The 19,649-nt window shown below is 40.0% G+C and overlaps 1 protein-coding gene across 19 annotated transcripts in view; it reads left to right on the forward strand.

Moving 5' to 3' along the window:
• ARPP21 (cAMP regulated phosphoprotein 21) overlaps positions 1-19,649 on the forward strand; it is a 146,083-nt gene that overhangs the window by 95,485 nt on the left and 30,949 nt on the right. For all 19 annotated transcript variants that reach the window (XM_056337997.1, XM_056337995.1, XM_056337996.1 and 16 more), the window contains 3 exons: positions 531-635; positions 3,074-3,340; positions 11,058-11,184. In XM_056337997.1, coding sequence (XP_056193972.1) covers positions 531-635; positions 3,074-3,340; positions 11,058-11,184 — 499 coding nt within the window. The remainder of the gene's footprint in view (positions 1-530; positions 636-3,073; positions 3,341-11,057; positions 11,185-19,649) is intronic.

Raw genomic sequence — 19,649 nt, forward strand, 5'->3', positions numbered from 1 at the left:
ACTTAGATGTCTGCTCCAAGCTGACGGGCCTGTCTGTTGATAATTCTCAGCCTGTTCTTTGTCAATTTTTTTTTAGCTATTGTGTTCTGCCAAAGCAGCTTTATAGCATTATTCCTTTGCCTATGACACACTCAGAGTTAAATCAGTAATTATCAGAAAAATTCAAATCTACACTTATACTGTGCTGCTCTTCGATTTTATCTCTGTAAATTAAATGTAGAATCATAATTTGTGTTTGCTTTACTTCAGTAATAAGAAGGTATAGCTGTGGCTTCCTTTAATCTAACAGCCATCAAATATCTTAAAATAGGCAGAAAAATCTTTAATACAGAATTTCTTGATATAAGGCTAAAATGAAGACGAAAACTGCAGTACCTGACCTCTTGTTCTTGGGCTGGCAATGAGTCACCTGCATTTTCAGAGCTGTGGTTGAGACCTTTGTTCTCAGTGACAGAATTAGTGATGGCTATTGTTATTGTTTCTTTCAAAGTAGGTTGTATTTATTGTTTTTCATTGTGTTTATTTTGCAGCCTGTTCAGGCAATGCAGCCATCTTCTCAGTCAGTCCAATATCCAGCAGTTTCTTATCCTCCCCAGCATCTCCTGCCAGTCTCTCCAACGCAGCAGTTTTCTGTGGTACTAAAGATGTTTTTCTTTCTTTCTTTCTTTCCTTGAAGTTGAAGCTGGATGTGTGAGCATGAGGATGCCTGAGAGCCTCTGTAAAGCACTGCAAGGGGTGTCCCACAGGAGAGCCTCATCTAAATTCCTGTTTGCCTTAACGCTTTTGGTACTGACAAGCATTCTGTAAGAGCATTGCTGCTGATTATGGTTATCTAACCAGGAGGATGTTAGGAGCAGGGCTCTCCAGCTGGTTAGCAGAGCCTCCAGAAAAATGTTCTGTTGTGTTTGAGCCTGATAGGAGCTTGTGCCTCCCCACTTTATATCGAGGGAACTTAAATTTCTAAGTTGAGCATTTGAGGTTTGGGTTATCCCTCTTTTATGTCCATAAAGACTGGAGAAGAGACCTCTAGAAATTGTTATTTTTTTATTTAATATTATTTTATCAGTATACTAAATCCACTGCCTGGATTTATTCCCTGACGATACCAGAGCACTTGGAAAATAGAGTGGTGGTGAACCAGCTGCAGAAGGTGTGGTACGCTATGCATCATGACAAAGCACCAATGGACATATAATAAAAATAAGTAGAGTGCTCTTCTGGAGTCTTAATCTGGCTTGGTGCTTACAGGGCTAAAATTATACTGTTGTAAAATGAAGTTGACATTTTAAGAGGGACTACAAGATTGTTTTTTCTGTTGTCTGGTAATTTTATTTATGACTGTGTTTTTTCCCAAGGTAGAGTTGTCACATAGTTATAGTAAGAGATAGAAACAAAGCTGAACAGATCCTTGCAGCTAAAATGATGTTATTAATGCCTGGTAGATGAGCGGTACCATTTAAAGGACAATAAAAAATGTTCCATGCTGAACATACGAAGTTGCATATCTCAGTGCTAATTCTCTTGAAAAGTGTCTTGCAGGCATCTCGGGTTGTTCTAGTGATAGTCATAGGAAGGCTGATATTTTTAGTGGCTAATTTAATAGTGAAACTTCACCTGAATTAATGTCTTCAATGTCTATTAATTATGCACACGATATATAAATTATAGGGGCTTGAAGCTCTAGGTCTCTGCTGTGCGAATCCAGAGACATTCCAGACTCAGTGAAGTTTCTCATAGGATCTGTTTGCAGTCATTCGCCGTCCAGGTAATGAATATCCTAGCTTTTTACAGAAACAACTTCAGACAGACAACTTATTTGCCTGGATATGCATGTAGGATGATGGTAAAGTTAATAGCATTACTTTCTTATGCAACCTGAAGATCTTCCAGGAGTACTCTAAAATGTTGGCCCATGGTATCCACTCTCAGAGTCTGGGGGTGAGCCTGCCATCTTTGGCAGTGCTTTCCACAAATAAACGTGGGTTTTTTTCTTTCTCTTTTGAAGTTTCCGGCCAATAAATACCTTGTGGGATGGTTTTGGAGAATGAACACCGCAGGAATGAGAACAAAATCGAAGAGGCTCCTTTTAAAAAACAGCATGGATGTTCTAAGTGAAAAGCATTTTTATAGTGCTTATTCCCTATCCATGAGGGGGCATAAGGAAGGGACTGTAATCTGCATATTAGCACACAATGGAGTTTTATGCTGGATTTATTGCTGTATAAAGTATGTTTTAATGTTGAGTATTAAAAGTCTTACGGTGTGGGCACAAATGAATATGCAGAGAGCCACATTTGTAAATCTTTGACCTTCACAGAATAAACTTGAGAGTGTTGATTAGCATGGATCTTTTTGCAAGACTGAACAGATACTGTCTAGAATCTGTGTATCATTACCAGCATGTAATGAGACTCAGGTCCATTGACTTTATTTGGTACATGCATTCTATCACAGATTTTATTCCCCCTGCCCCCCTTCAGTCAAATAAAATACTTGTTTCTTCCCAACACTGAATAAAAACCCCACTTGAAATAGCCACTGTAGGCTTAGAGGTTTTTACCATCTTTATGTTTACAACCTTGGATTTTCAAAACAGTCCAAAAAGGAAAAGGTCCACGCCTGAATCCTACTGAATTCCTCTTGGGATCATTTTGAAACACAGGTGAAATTACCCGCATGTGTTTGGCTGAGGGATCTTGTGTATGGGGGAAGAGGTATTTGTAATGTTATTTTCATGCCCTTTATATTTAAAATGTCTTCTTTTGGACACTATAAAGTTCACTTGTCATTTTGGAATAAAAGGGGAGGGCAGGGTAAAAGCCAAAATAATTGGCTTTTGTGCCAAGCAATGCCGTTCACCTTGCAGGCTGGACATCTTTGTCAAAGCATTTATAGTGATTTTCATTTTAATTGCCTCAATTTTTGTAGCTAGCCATGCAAAGTGTGGCACGTATTTGAGCTGAGTGATTCCTTTCCCCCTCCTGCTCTGTTTGAACCTATTTTGGTTTGCTAATTTGCGTGTCTACTGCAGACATCATGTCTACATCATTTTCTACTGCCTTTTGCCCTGCAGCGAGATGACATGACAACACAGTTTAACCAGATGAGCTTAAGTCGTCAATCATCAGGAGACAACCCCGAATCACCTTCTGGTCCTGTCTACCCATCGCCTATCTTGCAGCAGCCTGCCCAGCAGACAGGTTACATTATGGCTTCCCCAAGTCAGCAGCTTCCCCCAGGAGGCTTTACAGGTTCAGGTCCACCAGTATCCCAGCAAGTGCTGCAGCCGCCGCCGCCGCCCCAGGGCTTTGTGCAACAACCACCACCACCACCTGCTCAGGTAGGCAAAACCTTTGCTAACAGTTTGGCATGGCACTCATTAGAACATCATAAAAAGAACAGAAAAAAATTATCCAGACTCTGGATTTTTAATTTTTTTTTTTCCCCTGGTAAAAAGCTTAGCAGATTTTTAGGCAGCAGGAAACCTGCAAAGCTCCTATTGTTTCCTGGGTTACAGTAAGTCCTTCCTTATCTTCAAACCATTTTCTGAACATATGTTCGTACTCCAGGACACATCTGCACATGAATATGAAGGAGGAGGGTGAGTAAATATCCATAGTCCCTTTTCCCTGCATATATACCAAAAGAGCAACATGCACATCAGCCCAGGTAGTCATTAATCATATTTAATTGACTTGAACATGTGAGATGTCACAGATCAGTAATTTTAACTGTCTTCCTGAAGACTGATTATGTTTTACTGTTCACTACCAAACATCTCTACTTGTCTCCTGGGTACCTTTACAGAATATTGAAAGTGATTACTGTCAAGAAGTAAAATGCACAGATGACTTTCTGGCCTATTTTCAAGGCATACACTTAAAAACCCCAAATTTCTTTATCCAGTTATAGATAAATTAATTTAAATTCTACTTTAAAATGGTTTTAATAGTATTTTTCCTGTTTTCATTTTATCCTTTGGAAGAAAATTAGAAAAAATAAAGTGAAAAAGATTCACAACTTCTTTTAATGTAGTAGTGTAAACCCTACTGTTTGTTTTGTTTGCATTTCTTACTGCAAATCTCCAGTTGTGTTTGTTAATGGGATTCTGTATTGCCACAGTAATTAAGAATTTATACTGTTATAATGTTTTAAGTGGGCTAGAGATCTAGTTAATTACATCACTAATTAACAATAAAATAAATGTGAAGAGTACTGGATGCTGACATCCCATAGAGGACTGTGACATCCATAGTTTCTGTAGTTAGAAACTTTGCAGCCAATTTTTCTGAGAGAACGCTTACAAAAAATAATTCTAAAGAGCAAAAGTTCAATATAATGTGATTTTTTTAAAATTTGAAAATATTGCTAGAAAAAGATCTTGCTGTTTGCCAAAGGTAGTGTTTTTCTAAAATTTTGAGAGGAAAAAATGACCTGAAGAGCAGAATCCCCTGATGAATCCATCTCCTCATCTAGACTGTGTCTCTTATGTAAGTAGAGGCTGTCCAGGCTTTTCTCCTCATGTACAACCCCCTGGTGCCGTCAGTGTTTTCAAGCATCGTTTAGTCAAGCCTCACGCCACTTCTAGTGAACCAGATAAATGTGAGCACCTCCATTTTACAAGCTGTCACCGCAGCAGGCAAAGCGATGCGTTCCCCAGCCCTGCTGGCTGGGGTTTGCTGTGGGAGCTGAGGGGGCTGCAGCATCACGCTGCCTGCTGTGCCAAGGGGAACCTGCATCAACTCCTCTCCTCCTTAGGTGAGACCAGGTTTGCAGCTCACCCTGGGTTCTCTGCTAGATCCTACCTCGGCTGACTTTGCAGAGGCTGCTTCTGTGGATTTGCCTGCAGCTTCTGCCTGCCTGTGGCTGAGCCTTCATCACCTGGAGCGGGAGCATTGGATTTCACCCTTGGGTGTGCAGCAGGATGCAGGGTTTTCACTTAGTCTGATGCAGTGTTACTTTGTGAAGCTGTTTTCCCTCATTAGTACTTGCTCCGGTGCTACTAGAGAGGCAGGTAACTTCAGAGGACAAGTGATGAAGAGAGGCCTTTTCATATATAGGAGGACCAGTACCATACTGGTATGTTTAACAGCCACTGTGTCTCTGTCCACACCCCAAATACGGCAGATGAGGGCACTTTCCTCCTACAGTGTAAAAAAGTGGAAAGTTACCAAAGACAGAAAAATATCTTTTGGATTTGCAGTAACTTCAATTATTTCACTGGGGAATGTTTTGTCCTCAGGGGGTGAAGCAAGGTGAAAAATTCAGTGCTGTCAGCTTTCTCTGCATTCATTGCACTGCGTGCACCATTCATCTCCAGCTTGTGTCTATTCCAAAAAATCCTTGTCCGACACCTGTGTGGAAGAGGGTGCGGGGGGCTTAGTCCCTGCTGCCTGTGTCCCTATACTGTGAGAGCGCAGTGGCCTTGGTCTGCTAGGAGGGAGAGGGGGCAGCAGCTGTCTGCATCCACCTGCACAGGTGGGAACTGCTGATTGACGTTTCAAGTCTTAATTCATTCTCTTCAGCCCTAGAATTTGGCACAGTGCTTTGGATGCTGCTTGTAGTACATTTACAGCAAATAGGGGATCTGTCTTATAAAAAGATGAGCAAAGCCTTGGGAAACAATAGGGTTTTTTGCCTAGCGGCTCAGCTTTCTGTGCAGGGCAGCTAGACTCTACTCCCTGTTCTGCCCATGAGCAAAACTTCACTGTGGCAGTGGCTATTGGCAAACTCAGTCACCTGTTACACTTTTGGGCTTAGATGCAGTAGTAAGGTTGCTCTTTGATGCCAAAGCAGGTGGTCTAAGGCAGGCTTTAAAAAAAAAATAAAGGAAAAAAAAAAGGGTGTGATGAAGATGATAATGCACGCAAAACATGATACAATGCATTAATCAATGCAATGCAATCAATGTAAAAGCACTTTTATATCTTAAATGTTGCTATTGAATTTATACCCATCAAAAAGAGGTTTGACTCTAATGGCATTGCTGGTAAGGGTTCTAGTAGGCTGGCTGTTATGTCCTGTATACTGTTGGAAGGTAATAGTGAAAACTTGGGTGGAGGTCCTGTGAGTATGATCTTTTCATTTGGGAGCTGAAAGGAGGAGAAAGAAATGCCCTCCAAGCCTACAAACCCAATGGTACTGCATTTAAATTTTTAGGTTTTGCATTAAAGTTTAATTAAATGTGGCTGTACAGCTGCTCTGCAGGACTCTCTCTCCCAGTCTGTATCAAAGTAGAAGCAGACTGAGTTTGAAATGAGATGCCTAAGAAATGCTGAGAGGACCCCTTACATTTCTTTTGCTGCTTCTTTCATCACACCTATTCCCCATCTTGACAACAGAGTCGTGATTTAATAACCTAAAAATAATGATCTGTCTTTGTTCAGCCAACTGGAAAAAAACCCACAAAAAACCCAACCATTAGTCTGGGTTTGCTGAAAGGGACTTTTAGCAACAAATGTCTGTTTGCTTTCTGTATCACAAATAGCAAATGTACATCTTTACTTTTTCTTTTTTATGCTATTTTCAATTTTCTTCTCTTTCCAATGGTGGTTCTATAGCACTGATGGGCCCAGGCACTTCAACAAGGGTCCATATTAGTTTTTTGCAACATTCTGTCAGTGGTGTTTGCTATTGCTCTGCCTCTGCAAATGATGAAATGGGAAAAATGCGAGTACTATGCCAGTGGGAAAGGATATGCTCCCTTAAAATTAATTTTCACCTGACTCCTCCTTTCTGGAAGGTATACTGGCAAAATGATGTCAAAAAATGAGATGGCATGAATTTTTGGAGAGGTTTGAAGAAGTAATATGCTAGTTGAGGGATTTCTTACCTGAATTCATTTTGTATCATCATTAATTTTAGCTGTGTCTTTGCAGAAACCCCCTCCTAGACACTCCATAACTACTCTAAGACAAATTCTTATTCGTAACATGTCTTCTCTAGGAAGCTTGTTTTGAAGAAGGTTGGGGAGTCACTGCAAGTGGATGGATCTCAAAAATTATATTGGATGACATCCTACCATTGTTCTACACAAGCCCCCTCCCCCCTTTTTTTTTTCTTCTTTTTTGAATTGTTACTGTAATTATGATGGAAGGGGTGGGTGGGGAACAGAGAAATCCTTGAAGAATGACTGATCCCAGTTAGTTAGGTAATGATACCTCCATGTGTCCATACATCTCTGTGGTTTCTGTTTTCTTCACTCCCATTTATGCACTGTAGCTGCTATTCACAGTAGCGTCAGCATCGCTCATCATCTGAATGAAGGTGTTAATCCAAACCTAACTGAATATCAACAACATTAAGAGAAGGTAGAATACCTAGCAGAACCAAGCTGTAAATCAGTAGGGATATAGTTTAGCAAAGTGAGATCAGCCTTAAAGATGTGTGGAATCCTATTCCTACCATGAGGAAATAAACAACATACCTGTAAATTTAAGAGGTGCTGCTAGAGAGCAGTCCAAGGGAGACTCAGCCTGGTAATGGGTTTCAAACTGTATGTGAACAGATCAAAGCAGAAAGCCAATATCATACTGAGTCTGCCCATCATCTATAGACAAAGTACATTAGAAGGAGGAAAAAGTAATGTCTTGTTGTGACATTTCTTGAGTGTTTCTGAAGTGATGTCCCTAGTCCTGTTAGATTTTAAGTAAAGAAAACGCTATATATGAAAGAAAAAACAGAATGCATTGGAATGGTCAACCTACAAACAAGGAAGGTATTCACCTTCAAAATAAGAAAATCCAGGAAGTGAGGATCATCTGTCAACTATTTCAATGGCAATAATTAAGAAGTGGTGGGGTGTTCGCAGTGTTCAAGGATTAAGATCAACGTACAATGCTTTTAGACTAAAGACAGCAGCATTTATTTAGATTATTTCTTAAAAAAAATGTCTTTTGTTTTTTTTGTGGGTTTTGTTGGTTTAGGACAACCATATAGCTGTGTTGGCATGCTTGTTAGTGCAGTGGAAACTTCCTGCTTCTGTAAATGAAATATGTCATACGAGCAAAAGGTCCAAGGTTAGACTGTGCATTCACATGGGAAAGCAATTCAAGTATAATTTAGCATGTCACTAGGCTGCTACAGAAATGTGATGTTTTTTGTTGAAGAACACATAAGCAAAGGTGTTACCAACACTGATGTAATGAGAAACTAAAAAATTCAAGAGGTTCACAGCAAGCGATGTAAGTGATACTTGTTATCTCTGATCCCTCTGATTCCACTGTTCACTGAAGTAATATCAGAAAGGACAAATAATATGTTTCAACTATTGATGCAGAGATGTACTCAAGATAAATGAAAGTGGATCCTTCCAAACCCTTCAGCCATGAAAGACCTATTTTATCCCTGTCTATATTTTAGACCAGGCCTTTCTTAATGTCTGACATCTTAAAAAATACCAAACCAAAAACAACAACAACAACAAAACACCAGACTACTTCTTTGCAAGTCATGTGTGCATGCATGATTACTGGCAAATTCATCTACTAATCTTTCTAAGTGAAATTATTTCTTTTTTACCCAATATTCCAACTACTAGCATTTTTCAGGCTGGTAGATAGCACTCTGATAAGCCCCTAAGTGGAGTATATAACGAGTGTATTCTAATGAATTGAGAAGATGAGAGAAAGGGAGAAACCCCTTTGACTATGAGGTGTTATCTGTGTGGCAAAAATAAATACGTGTTTCGAAATGACTGAGAATGCTTCAGTGCACATACATGTTTTTGTGCTAACCATGTTCAACTATAAACCTCACTTCAAAACCTATATTCTTTAGGCTATGTTTTAAAGTTAATACCTGCAAAATCTTTCCATAGGAGATAATTTACATTGTTCTCATATGCTTGTGTATTTTCAAATATCTAGGGGCTTGTCTGCACAAGGAAAATGAGGAAGTTAAGGGTAAATCAAATAAATTTAAATTCTTTAAGTGAGATTAAGCTGCTGCCAGGAGAAGTGAGAGTATTTCCACAGGGGTTTAATATTTAATTTGTAGAATACGGTGATAGAAAATAAAGAATCTTTGAGAAGATGTCTGTTCTTTCTCCTGCTCCAAGGAAGGATCAACTATTTGCATTGACTTAGACTGAGTCTTCTGGCTTCTTTTAAGTCTCCTATTGTAGAGTCTTGCTGAGAGCGACCAGGTTTCCACAAGATGAATTTATCACACTAAACTTGCCTGATCCATGATTTATGCTTCTATGATGTTTAAAGAATGATTTGGTCCTTAAATGTCTGGGTCAACTTTCCTATACCTTGTGGCTTTTCTTTGCAGAGAAACAAATTCATCATAATTTTGTCGATTTTACAAAGGCATTTTGCTTTTGTTACTTTAGTCTAACAAAACAAATGACTGAAGGGCAGGCTGTAGCCATTAGGTGTCATGGTATTGTCTGGAGGGAGGATAGCTCACATCATTTTCCAATCAAACTGTTCTTGTTTTTCTGGTATTTGTTTGAACCTGGCTGATATTGGGGGGTGGGTGGTAGGTGGATGGCAGGCACCCAGGGGCAGGAAAGAAAAGAAAAAAGATTTCCATTGATTGAAGAGAAAATGAAAAGACCTTGAAGAATGAATGGATATTCAGCCTCTTGATTGATGGATAATATTGATTGTCAGTTGGTCTGGGGATTTCACTTCACCATGAAGTCCAGCTTTGTTGATCCTGATACTTTTCCCACCAGTTACCCATTCAGTAGTCTTCTACTTGCCCAGTTAGCCATCCATGCCCTCTTCTTGCCTAGTCCTTTGTATCTATGCCTGTTTTTTCTTCTCTGACATTGTCTCTCAGAAAATTTTTGCTCTCTCTTGTGATGTCCTAGCAGTTTACAAAATGATGCAGTTACCTTTACTGTGCTAATACTTTAAGGGTGATCAAGTTGAATGAGCTGTTCCAGGAACATTTCCTCCATGCAAATAAAAGTGGCAAAAATAGTCCTTGGTTTTGTATGAAAAAAACCCAAAGCATTTAGTATGACTCTCTGCCTGTGTCTGAGTAGGATAAATGCTACACATAAAGGGAGAAAAATATTTTTATGGTTAATAAAGAAATGCTGACAGATGTGGCAACAGTCACAAGAGAAGCAATGTTCTCCCAAGCCTGTGTCCCTCAGCAGTTTGCTGATACCATAGGCTGCTGAACGGTGTTAGGTACCTACAGCATCCACTGCAGCTGAAAACGAAAAATTTTGAGTGCTTTGAACTTGCCAAGGGTCAGCTGAAAGCTGTTTAGCTCAAATGTCTCAGTTATGGTGGTATGGCGTGTATAAGAAAAGTCTTTAGCTCGTCACCCTCAAACTTCCATGTTCACCTATGTAATATGGTGATATAGTACACGTTGCTCTGTAATGATACAATTAATAGAAAATAAAAAAGGCTGCCTAGCAGAACTTGCTGACTCAATGCCTACCCTCAGCTCCTGCAAGAAAACAACTGATTGTTTTTTGAATTGTAATTGCATTCACACCAAGTGCAAGAGAGGCTTTACAGGGAAATGTTCATGTAAGGAAGGATGTAGCTGTTAAACAAAAGCATGAATTTAATAATTGTTTCTTACAGGCGTTAAGGGTACATGCGTTCCATCTTTCCCTCTCTCTCACTCCTATATATGTTCACTCCAGGACCTTCTTTGTTTCAAATTGACTGTTTTCTCTAGAGTTCATTTAATGGTTCAATATGCTGTCTATATGTATCGCGTTGATATTGAAGGTATTTGCATCCATTTTTCTGCAGCATTTATATTTTACTGTGTTTTCTTCGGTTATATGCATGTAGTATTTTATGCATCCTGTACGTCTTTGTCTCTTGGAATTAAAATTCTTTTTCTTCTGTTTCTTAAAGTATCGGAGAAGTAATTTGGGCACTGATAGCCCTTTTCCTAGCAAAGCTGAAAGCAAGCAGCAATTTTTGAAGAGACACGATGCACATCTTTCCTCTTGATTACTGTTACCACGAATATGGTTGACTTGAACTCTTGCTCCCCTTTCAGTGTTATTCTATTTTGTGAATCTTTGAGCTGTAGACTCCATAGTTAGCTGCTGTTTTCTTTCTTTGCAGATGCCAGTGTATTACTACCCATCTGGTCAGTACCCTACCTCAACAACTCAGCAGTACAGACCCATTGCCTCAGTTCAGTACAATGCACAGCGGAGTCAACAGATCCCACAGACTGCACAGCAAGCAGGTATTTACATTATACATAATCTGTTACTCATTTCTTCAGCTGCTCGCAGTGCCTTTGCTCATGAAACCTATTGATTGTGTTTTAATTATGAATTTGAACAGCGGAGGAGAAAGCTGGTCACTGTTCTGTTCAAAACTACAGTGAAAATTACAAATTGAAAACCTCTTTGCTTGGAGATACCAAGCGGTGGAAGAGTGGAGGCTGTGTTCTCCACCACTGCTGTCCTGCACACAGTGCTGTGTCCTCAGTGTCTGTGCTCCACATGACCCGGCACAGAGAGAGCTAGGAGAGAACTGATGTGAGCAGTCACACTGCATGTTCAAGCCAGCTGTTGTGGTTTATCCTTCATCATGCAAACTCTCCAAACATTTGTAAGACTCTACATGGTGGACAGGTTTGCAGTGATGCAGAAAGGGCTGGTCGCGCTCCACCACCTTCTGCTCTTCATGAGCCCGAGGAGTGGCAAGGTGGTCCATGTGGTGCCCGGCAGGACTAGCTCCCCACAGCGATGTGCGGCTGGAAGGGGGGCCGTTACACTGTAAGAGAGTGAGTAGCAGGTCTCACAGTGAACCGGTCTCTTTTCCTGCTGTGTCATGTCACTCCTGATGACACCAGAATAAGAGGGACGAAGGCAGAGTTGGACTGGTGTGTGCTGGGGAGGGCAGGGGTTGTGCTTGTGAAGTCATCCTTGCTTCTCAAGAGAATAAACAGTTCTTCGGGTTTTGGAGATTTTATATATATATACATATATATATATATTAAGCTATTGATTGTACATTTATTTAGTTCACACCTCCCCTCGTAGGGAGTCTCAAACAGTAATGCCAAGGTGTATGGGGGGGTGTTGTTTCCAGATAGGGCTTGCAGTTACAGATGTGCCTGGTAGGGCAAAGCATTCATTGTTCTGACTGGGTTTGGCAGAAACCTTTCTGAATGGCAAAGCAGGTTCCCTGCAAAGACATTGATATGAAAGTCTTTTAAGGTGCAAGTCAAGACCCCAGACATCAGACGTGAACAAGACTTAGGGTGGCATCCAGCCTGTCAACCTGTTTCTGTAATGTGACTGCTGGAAATTTTGTTCACATTCTCTCAGGTGCTCAGGGAAACAAAAGACACAGCAAACACAGCTATAACTATAGGCAATTGATTACTTTTTTGGTGGTTTTTTTTTTTAATCTATTCTATATTCTGATAAAATTGGCGGTGTTTTGGTCAGTGTCAGAGGTGGCTGACTGTGTCTGCTTTCATACCTTTGTATTTATACATTCCTGAGAAAGAAGGTGAAGTATTGCACAAAGGTCATCTGTCTCTTCTGGCTTCTTCTGCCCGACAGTCTGGTGCCATACATATTATTCGTATATACTGGATCTTTGAACCTAAGTGCAAATCAACTTAGATGACATTATCTGGGTCTAGTGGGTTGTTACAAAATCATATTTGTCAGTTTAATGCTACATCCATAGCATAGCGGAGATTATGGTAAATGAAGTGCACAAGAGATTGTCTGAAGCACTTGACTGATGTTCCGGATAAGATCCAGCTATTTGATCTTGAGGAAAACCTAGTTTTGAAGATGTATTGTAGCATGGGAGCTGTTATGTTTGAGTACAGACAGTGCAGAGATGCAAATGCTAATTTTGTTTCTGTGTTTGCTGCATCGTTTTCCTTACGTGTTTGGAAAACATCAGTCAAGGAGTTTGTGTAGAATCTCTAGCATGTCAGTCTTTTCCTGCAATTCACTTTTTCAGCTGCCCGCTCAGTTGGAAACATTATTTTTATCTCTTGTTTAAAAATGAAAACATTGTGACTACAGTTTAGACTCCCTGCTGTGGCAATGATTTTAAGCGTTTAGCTATTCTCAGATCTTGAGACTTTGCTGAGAACAGATTCCTCAAGCTGGTTCATCCCTTTGGGCTCAGATGCATCCTTTCCTGTAGTCATCGTCCGAGTGTGTGATAGGCATGCCAGGAAGCAGCTTGCAGTTTCATACTGCAAGGTCTTTTCTTGGAGATTGTGTAAGAATCATTCAAATTGATGTTCCACTGCATCCCTTTGTGTTTGGAAAATAAATAGCTTTCAAGATTGTCACTTAATTTATACTAAAACAAAAAAGAAATTAAGTATAGGAAAGCATATTATTTATGTTACAGACTTATTGCAGGAAGCTCAGTATAAGCACTGAGATACCAAACAACCAAATGATTCAATGATGGTTTAAGGTGGTTTCATGCCCAGTGTTGCTGCATCTGCTTTTCTTACCATCAGCCTCCCCACACACATACATTTTGCTACTCCTGTGCCCTGTGACCTCAGACCACCTGTAAAATCCTCATCTCTTTTGGCTCATCATCGATGCCCAACATCTGTTCGCTAGGCAGGAGATGGTGTTTTGCCATCGCAGCAGATTGACTAGCACCTAAAACCAGAGCAAATAACTGCTAGCTCATAGTGCAGTCTTTCGATTGTAGGGCAAGTGAGCTGGGGCATGCCTCTCCTCTTTTAAGCCACTGATTTTTATGAAACTTTAGAAATGTCATATCTTTGCAGCTTTCATCTCTCTGTGAAATGTGACAGAAATTAGACAATGAACTCGGAACGTTACTCTGAAGGTTGAGGAAAACTGGCAATCACACTCATTTTCCTTCAGAAACCAGTTTTAAAAACCCAAAACACAGGAACACCAAAAAAGCTTTGAAATCTTCCTAGAGACTTGTACATGACTGGAAAATGGTAATCAACAAGCGAGTGTTTCAGACTGCAGTTTCCCTTCCCATGCATTAACACGTGAGCAGGTTGTGCCAGAGCCAGGAATGAGGCGGGACTAGGGCAGGAAAATGAACACGTGAAAGAGAATAGTGCTGGTGAAACAGCGTGCAGGTCAGGAATACTGAGGATGGGAAGGGGGAACAGATGGGAAGGAGGCAGATGAAAGAATGATTTCTGAAATGGTTTCCCTAAAGACCCCTCAACACTTGTGCTGCTTCAGAGGGAGGATGGCTGCAGCTCAGGCAGCCTGTGGGAGCCCAGGCTGGCTGCCTGTACCTGCCGGCTGCTTCACATGGCAGCAGCATCAGCCTGGCATCTCAGAAAATATTTTATTAAAATAAAAAAGTTTGCCTGCTTGGAGGAGCTTTTGGAAGCTTTCAAAGCAGCAGGAAGGCATTCGGATCTTATTTCCCCCACTTTGGGCTGCAGAGGTCAAAGTCTGATCTAATGCCAGCAATTTGTTTTCATTTTTCTTAGAAAAGGTCTCTTCAGGAGCAGAGTGATATTGATGACTTTTACAGCAAACAGCTAAGTAAAATGTCAGCACAGCATCTGTGGTGGCTAAGGGAGCCTGTACTCTCTCGTGGCTCTGGAAGAAGAGCAATATTAAGTTAAAATGGCTCCAGGGCAGAAAAAAAGATGAGCTCACCTAAAATTACATTAGAGCTCTGGCAGCAATAAATCATTTGGAGAGAAGGATGAGAATTTGTGTGTGTGTTTATTTACTTTTTTTTTTTCCTTTAAGTGCTGTCTTGTATGAGAACATAAGTGACCCATTTCTGGCAGAAGCATGGTACAGAGACTTGTCCAAAAAGATTTTTTAAAAACCTCTGCCATTTGAATTACACTTGTTTCTGTTCAAGCCAAAATGTAGCATCTGACAGCACTGTAGCATGGTCTGTAAACAGAAATACTTCTTTTTTTCATTCAGATACACCATTGTTGCTTTTCTTCATTATGCTGTTTCTGCACCATTCTTGTGTCCAGTCCTGCTCCGTGCAAAGTTTTTCAAAGTGTTGCCATTGAGTGGGGCCAGGATGAAGCCAGTGTCTGTCACACCTTGGCATGGGGAGGACATCTTGGGTGGATTTTTAGTGTGTGTTAGGCAGCTGTTCTCAAAAATCCTATGCTCATTTTTCAGACTGGGTATATTGCTATTACTCATTTCTGTGCTCTATAACAGATGATACTTAAGATACTGTGAAATGCCCATTTCTGTAACCACACAGAAGAAAATATTATTTCTGTATTCTCAGCTAGGAGTACTCTATAAATTGCACGTCTAGCATCATCAGTATTTCATTCTTCAGTAATTATCTTTATACTGATAGATTTGAAAGCTTTCAATCCTAGTTGTTGTGTTTGAATAAAATAGAGTTATATGGATGATAAATCAGGAATTATTTTTATTTTGTCATGACAGAAGAAATCAGCAATGTGTTATCTGCATCTGTATTTTCTTTCATTATAGCAAGTGCTGTGCGCTTTGAGGATTTTTCATGTTTAAAGTGCTTCATAAACATGAACTAGATAAGTACATGAGTATTACTTTGGGATATGCAACTGTTCTAACTGCCATTCACAAACGAACAAGCTGCAACAAATGACATGATTTTTTTCCTGCTTTGATTCATTGTTGTATGTTTGCCTCATGTGTTCCAGATAATTTCAGAGTGCAACAGAAATTTTATGAATAAAATAATATGTAGGTGTGTGTTTGGGCCTAGTTCCAATAGTCAGTTAGCTTGGTTTATCACACAGTTGTAAGGTAAAAAATCCATGGCATGTGTTTTGCATCAGTAATGAAGATCATCTTTTGAGGGGATTAAAGTGAAGACCTGTAGTATTTGGTAAAAAAAATCTTCCAACCAAAAGCTTACACTATAATATTTCCAGAGAAATAAGATGGCATTTGGCATAATTGGATGGTCTGTGATTCCTGGAATTAATGTAATGTTTTAGGATTTCTCATAAATTTGAGACTCAACTAATGTTGCCATTATAACCTGTTCCAGTGCCCAGATAACACGAGAAGGCTCAGATTACAAAGCAAATGTCTGCTTTTTCCTATAAATGGTCTAGTCGGTTGTGTACAGTAGGCAAAGGAAGCCATTATGTGAGGGAAGTATATATCTGAACACTGTCTGGATGTAGGATCCTTTCTTATGTAAGTATACATGGATCTTCTGTAAACAGCAAATGTTTGTCTTGAAGGAAAGGTAATATTTCTGATGGAGTACTGTATTATTAGCCTTTATAGCTTCCAGTAAGGAAAAAGAGGTAATTGTCTCTTTAATGTGTCTCTGAAACAAATTTTAAGTGAAGACAAAATGTACCTTAACAGAGTCCATAAATTTGTTTACGCAAAAATCAGAGTCAAATTGACAATGAAATACTGATTTTTTGCTTAATTTAATCATTTAGGTGTCAGCATAATTGAAGAGTGTTATCTTCAAGTCTTTTTCATCCCCTTTGTCTTCTGAAAGCATTTGTCACTATAAACTGATATTGAGAGGGAAAAAAATGTGCAAGGGAAATGTGCAGCACTAAAAAAAAATATGGTGTGTTATCATGGTCATTAGAGAGCCTTATAAAGAAAGATTGCTGCTTTCTACCTTCATTAGCAACCTGACAGGAGCTCATGGTCCATGATAGATTTGTTTGCATAATTCAGTCTATAATTTCTGTGCTTGTATAAACATAACAACTTCAATTTTTAAGTATCTAATTATCTGAAGAAACTATTTCTCCAACAGTAATTGCTTACTGCGCTATTGAAACAGATCTGTACTAAAGGTGTCCGTCTGTGTTTAACGCTGTATTTTTTTCAGCGGATACTGCTGCTCCTGAAAAGCATTGCAAGGCATGTGTGTCTTGTTTTTACAGGGGCTTGGCAGGAACGGGAGGGAAAGAGCCCTACTGGTTTAGATACTTAAGTGTAGGACTGTGCTCATTAACATTGATGTAAGGCTTTGAAATTTAAAAGCATTTTATGAAATAGTAGGGGCGGATCAAGGAGTTTGCAGCAATTGCAGTAGGAAGGCTAAATTTGAAATTATGATCTTGAAGTGATCCACACTGTTAGTTTCTGTCCAAGCATTTTATGTTTAAGTTGCCCGGAAACGTAAAGCTTTACCTACAAGCACTTCCATTTGGATGGTACTGAGTGTCTCATACCAAGAGTGTCTGCAAGGCAGAGCTCAGTGCTCCTGCCGGCTGTGGTGGAGAATTCTGTGCCATGGAAGCGCTTGTAGCAAACCTAGGAGACTGCTCTTCAGGCTTGTTCAGTTTGGAGTTTTTCCCCCTAAATTACATTTGGAGAAGAAGGAGCCCTTGTCTTTTTTTCAATTAATTTTATGATTTGGTTACAACTTCAGACGTTCCCATGGTATGAGAAACCCAGGTGCCTAGGCCTGACAGGGTTTTTACCCATATTGTGCATTGCAGGGGAAATGCTCACCAAGATCTCTGCTCTTCAGGGATGTTCTCCTTCTTTCTTACAGTGCTTTCTTTAAAGGTGTGAAGGAACAGAGAATTAAGCGCATGAAAGAGAAGGACGTAAAGCAAGAAACTCACTTAGTCCTGATTATATATTTTTATGTGGGTTTTTGGTTTTTTCAATTTTGAGGTCTTGCTTTTATGGTATTTTGCTATTTTATATGTTGTGTGAGGAAGATTAGCTCCCAGACCCATCCACCTCCTCAGTGTTTCCTATGCACTACCCATAGGGAGTTTCCTACCTAGAGTTTTGCACCCTGGATTTCATTCCCCTACTGCTAGAGGAGGATTGTGTGACTGAGTATTGCGTTCAAGACTTTCAGAATCCTGCTGAGAAATTGAGAACTGGGACTTAAAAGTTTTAAAATATCAAGTCTTAGAAAGACTAAATCCTGTTGTCCTTCTGACATTAAGCAATAGTGCCGCACCAGTACTGAACCAGCAGTGTTCAGCTTTACAGAACATCTGTAATTTAAATTAATAGCAGAATTAATATGGTCACACTCCCTGCAGCATACTTGATTCTGAAAATTAAAAGGCAAAATCACTTTTGTCAAAAAAGCTTTGTTCTTCCTCAAATGACTTGCTTAATTATTCAGCATTCACACCAAGAGAGAGCAAATACTGAGGGAAGAGAATACCGGTAGGCTCAACAACCATAAGAGTCTTAAAGACAGGCATTTATTTGTGGTTTTCTTTCAAGGCTTCTCAAGTTTTGTTGAACTTGTCTAGCACTAATTAAATTCTAAGCCATTTCTGACAGCGTTCCTGGGGTTTCACACTAATATACAGATTAGTTCCCCCCCCCCCCCCCCCCCCCCCCCCCGAGGATTAGCATGTATTAATCTCATGTCAGTTAATGTACAGGAGCAAGCAGAGAGAGAAAAGATTTCTAACAGCATTGTGTGGCGGTTAGGACTTCAAAATAACCTCTGTAAAAGTTGCAGAGGCCACACCACTAAGGTGTAGGGAATGTTTTAAGGTATTCAACAATGTCTACAAAGAATCTTTGTATTTCTGTCTATGCTTTGCCAAAAAGAGTTATACATCATCTCTATTGCTAATTCTGTGTTGGATCAATGCACAGTGTTTCCGCTTCTTCCGATGGAATTTTCCAGCACAGAATAATTTGGAGGTTTGTATTGTAGTCCTTGAGAACAAAGACAGATTTCTTTTTTTCTTTTTTTCTTTTTTTTTAAATTGTTGTATTTTGTCTTTTCTGGTACCATCCTGCCATTGCTAGAATTAGTGGAGCCCTACCACTGACAGACATGCTAGAAGGCCTCCCTGGAGGGGCAGAGGCCATTGCCAGCTCTGCTTCAGGCATTCTGCTCACAGTAGGTCTATAAGCTTGGGGGCTCAGTTTTCTGTAACTTTCCTGCAGATGAAAGCATGCCCCAGGATGGAGAAGTGCAGGAGGATTTTTGGGTCTAAGCTAATAATTGAATACTCAAAATGCACACCAGAGATCTGCACTGGGGGGGGGGGGGGGGGGGGCCCAGAATTTTCCCTTACAGTTGCTATTGACTGAGGATTAAAGAATTGAAGCACCCTTTGTGGTTGTAAGACTTAATAGAATAGGACACTTATTTAGATTTGGACATGACAGAAAGAATGTGTATATGAGCATGAGCTGCCTGGAAGAAGGGCCACAGTGTGTGTTCAGTGTTAGGGCAGAGGAACTCAAGAGCAACGTCCCAGTAACGAAGTGGTGTTCTGCTGACCAGCAGTAACCATAAAATGATCCCAGTGCTTTTACCTGAGTTTTGTTCGACCTTTGTTACAGTCAGTTATTGTTTTGCCTAAACCGTCCGCAAGAACATCATCCCTCTGCAATTGCAAGGACCTTGTCATTTTGACTCACCAACACTAGATATATAGAATCTATGCATTAGTACAGCAAGTGAGCAATTGATTTTATTTCTCTTTGGTTTGTTTGCAAGTGAATTAAGGCTGATAGTGTGGGTGTGTGAAGGAAGCAGCCTTTGATTCTTCCTAAAGAAAGGAGCTGGTTTCCTCCACAATAGGCAAAGATGCCCGATACCTCTCCAAACAGTTCTTAAGCTCTTCCCCAGGTCCTGCTGTCTGTTGCAGCTTGCTCGTTATGCACCAGAACAGATAGCATTCTTGCTGTGTGAGCTAATTGTAATGCGTGATGGCTGGTAGCTGTCATTGGTATTGGACAAAAAATAAAAGAATTT

This window comes from Falco biarmicus, chromosome 4 (genome assembly GCF_023638135.1).
Source record: "Falco biarmicus isolate bFalBia1 chromosome 4, bFalBia1.pri, whole genome shotgun sequence".
Taxonomy (NCBI): domain Eukaryota; kingdom Metazoa; phylum Chordata; class Aves; order Falconiformes; family Falconidae; genus Falco; species Falco biarmicus.